The sequence below is a fragment of the Theobroma cacao genome, chromosome 1, assembly GCF_000208745.1.
Source record: "Theobroma cacao cultivar B97-61/B2 chromosome 1, Criollo_cocoa_genome_V2, whole genome shotgun sequence".
Lineage (NCBI taxonomy): Eukaryota > Viridiplantae > Streptophyta > Magnoliopsida > Malvales > Malvaceae > Theobroma > Theobroma cacao.
Window position 1 is genome coordinate 12,130,002 of NC_030850.1, and position 8,152 is coordinate 12,138,153.

The 8,152-nt window shown below is 31.8% G+C and overlaps 1 protein-coding gene across 1 annotated transcript; it reads left to right on the plus strand.

The window, feature by feature from the left end:
* On the plus strand, positions 1,248-6,607 carry LOC18612366 (zinc finger CCCH domain-containing protein 3). The gene is made up of 7 exons (XM_007049135.2): positions 1,248-1,682; positions 2,080-2,249; positions 2,407-2,460; positions 3,511-3,627; positions 3,702-3,998; positions 5,502-5,777; positions 5,965-6,607. Exons 1-7 carry the CDS (start codon positions 1,619-1,621, stop codon positions 6,301-6,303), a joined length of 1,317 nt encoding a protein of 438 aa, XP_007049197.2. The 5' UTR covers positions 1,248-1,618; the 3' UTR covers positions 6,304-6,607.

Sequence of the window (8,152 nt, forward strand, 5' to 3'; positions counted from 1 at the left end):
TATATGCCGTAACTTTCACGCTTATTTCTCTTTGTCTACTGAAATATGAAAACACATAAATACCCTCACCTTTTGTACTTACCTGTTTGGAAAATATTAATATTTATTTATATTAAATATGTTTAACAATATTATTAACTTTTGATTATTATTTAGAACAAAATTTTTCAATGGGCGAAAATCAAAGTGTAACAAAATAAAAATAATAAAAGTTCCAATCAAACAAAATTTTAAATTTCACTAATAGAATAACTTGAGTCAATGAAAAAATATCATGTATATTTTTTTATTTGATTATTGTTATTATTAATTTATACCATGTAAATTATTTTTAATCAAAATATGGGATTTGAAACCAATAAATAGTTCCTCCATACAAAAGTTAGCAGTAGAGAAAAAAAATTATGTAAACATACTCTTCATTGTATTTTAAAGATATAAATCTTAAGAGAAATTGAATTGAAAACATACACGACTAATACATGATTAATGTATTGTAATGTCAGATGATGTTTTATGTATATTTTTCAATATTTGGTCAAAAATAATTTATCATATTTCCTTTTCGAAATACTATATAAATTTTTTAAAGTAAGTAGTATTTAAGTTTTAAATAACTTATCAAAATATTAAAGTATTTGATTTAATTGTTGGTTTTTTTTTGCAAATAAAAAATTTAGTAAAAAATGTAATTAACTTTTTTTCAATAAATTGCGTTACACATTTATAACTTTGGTGTAATATTTTAATTTGTTTATAACTTTTAAAATTTAATTATTAAATTTATGATATTTTAAATTCATCACTTTCATTACATAATTGATTTAGATAAAAATGTATGTCACATGAATTTTTATGAATTGTTGAAATCACATATTGTATTGATTTTTAAAGTTTGGTTAATAAAATGAATGAATTTAAAATATTTTTAAAAGGTTAAAAATTTTAAAGATTGTAAAAAATGAAATAATATAAAAAAATTTACTCTTATGGTTTTTTAATGTATAATAGTAATAAAAGGATAAAAAATTAATAACAAGAAACAAGTCGTTCAGCTGTTCAGTTTGAAGAACAAACCAAACATTGCGGTTAATAACTGAAAGAGAGTGGCTGGGCTTGCGCCTTATGTGGGCAATAATGTCTTTTCAATCAAAAAGAACGAAAATTTATTATTGGTGGACGAGCACAGAGGCTCACTGGCAAGCCTTTGAAAAATTTTACAATTTCTGGTTTTCACATTAAGAGAGAGAGAGAGAGAGAGAGAGAGAGAGAGATCGGAAATTTCCCCTTGCATCAAAAAGAATTTTATTTTATTTTTTTAAAATCAAATTGGAATATTTTGTAGGATTTCACTTTTTCATTCTTTATAAACTCTTTCTTAGTTTCCCCGAGAAAAAAAAATAGAGAAATTTCTCTCTCATTGCACTCTCTTGATCATCACCATCATTTTACTTAATATCAAACGGAAATCTTCTTTTTTTTTTTTCAGAAAATCGAACAAAATTTGCTTTGATTTATATTAAGAAATTGAAGAATTGTTTTTTTTTTTGTGGATTTTGATTGTTTTGATCAGAAAGTAAGAAACGTTTACATAAAAATTCTGTGTCCACCGCCACCGATGCCGGATAATCGGCAAGTTCAGAACAATGCTGTGTCGAATCAATCAGCTGATAACATTGAAGGTAGCACCGATTCTTTGTACACTCTCTGTTAGCTCAATTATACAAAGATCTGATGCCACTTTATATTTTTCTTTGTTTTTTTTTTTTAAGAATTAGTTCGTTGTGATCATTTTCCACTGTGCTCAATGTTTTAAATACTTGTAAAAATGGTAAATTTATATTAATTAAATGAAAAGAACGAGTAACTTTCTATATTTTAAGTTGCAAAGTTTTTTTTTAATTGCAGCTTTTAAAAATTGTTTTTTTTGTTGTAATTTATAGTCGTAATAGATTTAGTTACAGAGTTTGTTATTTCGGTTGTTAAATTGATGGCTTATTTGGTGCAATCAAATTATAATTTTTTTCTCTGGGGTTCGAATTTTGTTTATTTGGGGATTTTTTTTCCCAATGTTTCCAGAAGCAATTTTGCGGTTGAAAATTAATGATAATAATCAAGAGGTGGGTTTTTCTAAGTCAACCGCGTACCCTGATCGTCCTGGTGAACCGGATTGTTCTTATTATTTAAGGACTGGATTATGTGGTTATGGAACTAACTGTCGATTCAATCATCCGACTTATGCTGCCCAGGTAATCAAGTTCTATTTTTTATTTTTTTAAAAAAATGAATAGCATTAAGTGACTGATCATGTTCAGATGTAAAATAAGTGGATTTGAATTCTTGCGTTTAGAATATGTTATGAAGTGACTCTGTGTTGTAGAGGTTGATTATTGTGATTTGTTACAGGGTGGCCAATATAGAGAAGAACTCCCTGAGAGAGTTGGACAGCCAGACTGTGGGGTATAAATTCTTTCTCATTTAAGATTAGTGGATTACTATAGTTTACAATATTGCCTTATATGTAGATGTTTGTGTTTCCATAATTCCATTTGCTGCTGAATATGGTTTTTTTTGACTCTTACTGAGATAAGAAAAGGCAACTAATGCGGCTCATTTATGGGAATAGATGTTATTGAATGAAAAACAAGTTTTTGGGGAAATGAATAATGAATGGTTCATTTCTTGATCTATAATATATTTAGTAGACATGAGTCATGACTGCGTGTGCAAGAATGTAAACATAATATATAGCAAAATTCAGTTTCCTGATTATGCTGGTCACCTTTTAGCTGTTTCTTTTATTATTGATTATGTAATTCAATATCGGCGACACTGTTTCACCAGTGGGCAGCGGGGACTATGCTTTTATTTGCAGCGCAAAGTTCTTCATTGAAAGTTCTGTCACATGTTTAAAAATCTGTAGAAAATGTATGTTTTATTAATTTGTTAAGGTGCATGTTATGAAACTTTTAAGAAACATATTTGCTAGAACAAGTCTTACTTGTGTGCATATCCAAACATGTGCATGTAACTGATAAAATGACGTAGAATATGTGTTTCATCTTTGATTTTTTTTTTCTTTTCTTTTTCTTCCAATCACTACTTTTTGATTGTTTATTTAGATCAAGTCTTGCTCCTTATATAACTTCTTTGGATTCCTATAAACCACACGCAACCAGGTGACTTACAATTCTTTAGATTTTTGGGCCTGAGTCAGGAAGTTTATTTATTTATTTTTTTAAAATTTGTTTGGAAAGAAAAAGCATATGATAGATTATTTTTTTTCTCTATAGTGTACTAATGTTTCCTGTTAACCTAGTGAAGTGACGCATAACTCTTTATCGAGGGAAAACTGATGTTGATATAGCTTAGGATCACGGTTGATTTGGTTGATCTAGTGCTTAACTATTTGACATCATGTTGATGCTGTCTCTTTTTTGTTTGTGATCAGAAAGTGTTTCTTGTGGAAAGTTTTTTAATTTAGAGATTTTCTTTGAACCTGCTGTGCAGTACTTTCTAAAGACAGGAACTTGCAAATATGGACCAACATGTAAATATCATCATCCAAAGGACAGGAATGGTGCTGGACCTGTTACATTTAACATTGTTGGTCTTCCCATGCGTCAGGTGCTTTCTTTTTCTCTTTCTTTGATGTTCTGACTTGACCATGTATTGTCTCATGCTGACGCTGTATATATCAGGATGAAAAACCATGTCCTTATTACATGCGCACTGGATCATGCAAGTTTGGAGTTGCATGCAAGTTCCATCATCCCCAGCCTCCATCAGCTAGTGCTGGCTTACCTGTAAATGGACCTGTGTCATCATCAATTTTGCCACCATCAGGTGTACCATATGCTGGTGGATTACCCACTTGGTCATTACCTCGGGCACCGTATGTTTCTGGCCCACGTTTACAAGGTCCCCAAAGCTACATGCCTGTTGTTGTTTCTCCTTCCCAAAGCATAATACCTGCGCATGGCTGGAGCACCTACATGGTGAGTGAATACCTCTTATGTTGAGTAATGTCTATCTGAATTTCTGGCTCCAGTATAACGTGGTCAATTAAATCTAATATCTGCAAGGTGTTCTCCTTCCAGGGTGTTTTTTCTGGCAGAGTAAAACATAAAGTATATTGGAATGATTTTGAAAATAGTGAAATTTAAAGATTGTCACTCGTCCAAAAGCAAGCCACATTGATATAAGTTTCTCTGCAAGTGTGAACATTGCTTTGATCTCCTTGACTTTTGATTAACTGTACCTTCAAATTGCTAAATTTCATGTTGAGTTTTCAATTCACTGGATAGAAGAATAATGTGATAAGAACAGAGCCCTTGCATTTTTAGATAATAACATGATATGGGCTTGATTATTAAGAACTGGTTTATGAACATTCTTCTAAGATCTGAAGGGCAAGTCCCCAAGGGTTTTCTGCATGTTTTTCAGAAAGACTTATGATCCGCTTTTTCTTCTTATCTGCTGACACCATTTTATCATTTTTTTTTCTAAGGACTTGATGTGCATTTATATCTGTTGTCTGTTTGTAACATTGTAATTGGGTAATAATTGAAATTTCTATTTTCATGGTTTGACAAACATCCTTAATAGAGATCTGTAGCATTGACAATGTCCTTTGCAAACAGTTATTAATGGTTAGTTCATTGACTGGATCTTGCTGGAAGATACTGTCATTGGAGATGCTATGATAAATTACCTGGTCTTGACTCTATTCTTTATATAGAATTCACTTACTATTATACACATTGTTTTCTTTTGCATGAGTACGACTTTAAGACACCTTAGATGTCTTTATGTTTGTTCAATTGTTCTTTGAGGCGCTTGCTGAGCAAGTCTGAAAAGGCGTGCTTTTGTTATGTTTACCATCGCTAGGAAATGGAGTGGTTTACTTTCTCTTCCTTTTTAGTCTAGTACACCAGAAATGATTAACTGTGTTGCTCATGCAAATGACTGCTGTCTAAAACAAACTTAACTGTGTTTTATATGTGTTAATTAGTATTATTTGTTCCACAACTTTATTGTCTATATCCATATATTTTGCACATGCATGTCATTCACCTGTCTATTTGTGGAGATTACTGAAGGTCTCTAGAGGCGGTTCATGGTAGCTTATGTATACTTGCTGCAATTATATTGTGTAATTGCCTGTTCATTATGGCTTGTTTTATAATAGGGTTCAAATTGTAAGGATGAACATAAGAGAGCCAGTCAAAACTTTGTCATGACTTTGATACTTTGAAGTGGTATGCAATTGATTGCAACATTCTGATCCCACATAGAGTTGCCTATATGCTTTTTATTGCCTTGACATATGTATTCGACCACATCCTGGAACTACAATGCCTTACACAACATGTTTGGGTATTTCTAATTTTGTTTATCGGTTTTGATAAAAAAATGTTCATAGGTAGCTCTTGTGTTGATTGGAACTTCTTTTTCTATATCTCATCTTTTTCCTCTTTTCTTATTTTAATTCTGATCAGGGAAATATGAGCTCTGTATCTTCTACTGGTATTCTTGGATCCAATTTTGCTTACAACTCAATGAATCCCGCTGAGTCAGGTTCTAGTGGACAGGTGTTCTTGTCATCAACATCTGCTTCAAATTTCCCTGAAAGACCTGATCAACCAGAATGTCGGTATTATATGAACACCGGTACTTGCAAATACGGATCTGATTGCAAGTACCATCATCCGAAGGAAAGGATTGCAAATTCTGCGGTAAATAATATCGGCCCACTGGGGCTTCCTTCAAGACCTGTAAGTTTCCTGTTTGTCTGACACCTGGTCAGGTATTTAACTAAATATGCATTTGGGTGAATGAGTTTGGCTGAAGGAATTTATATGGCCATTTCTAATGATTTCATCACTCATAATTAGTTTGCTCATTTTGTTTTTCTTTTTGCAAAATGATTACGCTAATTGTTCCCTGTTCTTCTATATGTAGGGGCAAGCTGTATGTTCTAGCTACACTATGTATGGGCTCTGCAAATATGGTCCAACTTGCAGATTTGATCACCCTTATGTGGGATATCCTTACAATTATGGCCTAAGCCTGCCTTTATCTGTGTTTGATACGTCTCTCCTAACATATCAAAGAATATCACCAACAGCCCATACGTCTGAAGCTCCCCTGTCATCAAAGCTTCCTGATTGGGCACGGAATACTGATTCTGTGAGCAAGAAACATCAGAACTTGGAGACGAAGAATTCAGATGATCCACCTGAACAGGCTGCTTCTCCACCACATTCTTTGCAGAGTTCTTCAAAAGCCTCACATGATTAAACTGATTTAATCAGTCATTTTGTTGTCTTTTGAGTTGTTCTTTTTTTTTTTTTTAATTTGTACCCTTGAAGGAGACTTGGATGATATGTACCTCCTGCACCCCTTTCACCTGTGATCTGGCAGAGTGTTATAGGTTGTTTGGAGATTTGCTATGAGCAAAATGCTGGGGGGCAGGAAGGCATTTTTTTGTGGTGAATAAAATGCAGGTGAAAAGTTGTAAGGTCCTTTTCCTTTCTTGGAACTCATCTTCTACTCAGGATGAATGCTTTTATGTTAATAGAGTCACTAGAATGTTTTAGTTTGATATGGTTGTGAGTCTTACATGGTAAGCACTTGGCAGCTCAGGTCCAATTGAACAAGTAGAAGAACTATTTCTGGTTCGATGGGTTTATGCATTCCCAATAGAGTGGGGATGGGATAGATATGCATCCTTTAGTCTACTGCATCATACTTTCATACGTGTGTTTCACCATCTACTTTTGCAACATTTGCATTCGTATCTATAGAGCATAGAAGTCGATTTAGAAAGATATGCACTTTAGTCTATAGGAGCCTGGAATTCTTGACAAGGCAGATTAATATGTGCAAGAACTGAGTTCAGATTTGTGTTGAGCTAGGTCGATGCAGGCTTTGATTTATGTCAAGTTTGAGAACAACGGTAGTGATATCTTCAACTTGTTAGATTCATTAGGAACTATACAGATTCCGAGTAAAGAAAAGAAGGTAGAAATTTAGAAGCCACCGTTCTGCTAGAGAGACGAAAGATGTTGAGGAATATAGAATTGATTGTCACAGAACTTAAACTTAAACTCATGTCATTTAAACTTTAAAAATAAAATTTAAGTAAATTTATAAATTACGGATTCACATTTTTAACTTAAAAAGATATATGTGATAAGTTGTGGAAGATTTATATTTATATATTCAAGACTTACTTCATTTCTTGACATTTTATCTCATCCAATTGCGTTATGTTTTTATTGTATTGACTCGTTACTCATAGAAGAGAGGGATTCATACATAAGGATCTATTTCAATCTTTTTATTTTTCATGAGAGTCTCACATTAGAGAAGATTCGAGTCTATTATGATATTAAATATTACGAATTGAAATTTAAGCTAATCTCGTATGATTTTAAACTCTAAAAATATAATTTAACTAAATTTATAAATCATAAATTCACGTTAATATTTAAAATTCACTTATTTTTTTATTAATGTGAAATGCATAGCACTGCTGCTCAATCAACTTAAATGCATTGAATACAATAGGCTTAAAAAAGGCACACCTCATCTTCATAATAAGATTTCTCAAGTTTAATTGAAGGATAAGCAGCCCAAGACATTTCTTTTCCACAAATTACACTTTGGACGCACCAATTTTCGTTTTGTTTTTTATTCAAAACAAAACCTACTAGTGCAATTCTTTATTTTTTACATAAATAAATATTATGTGTAAATAAACTTTCAAAAATATTTTAAAAATTATTGAACTTAAAGCATACACTAAAATTGTTAGACTTAGTTTTGCTAGCTATTCAAATTCGATAGAATGCGTAAATTTTAAAATTTTGAATATACAAAAAAACTAAAAATTTAAGATAGCTCAAATTATAAAGATAGATTTTTTTTTTTGTTTGGTACAATAGAAAGTTGCATGATTTAAGTAAAAAAAATACATTAGTAATATTCCTTTAATGCATGAAAAAGAAAAAAAGAAGTTTAGACCTAATGGTTTTTCTTTTTTTTGCCAATAAGATCTAACGGTTTAGAAGTGACAATACTACGACATCAATAAATCTACGGCTTGAAAAAAAAGGTTGGAAAGTGAGAATATTTGCCAAAAGTA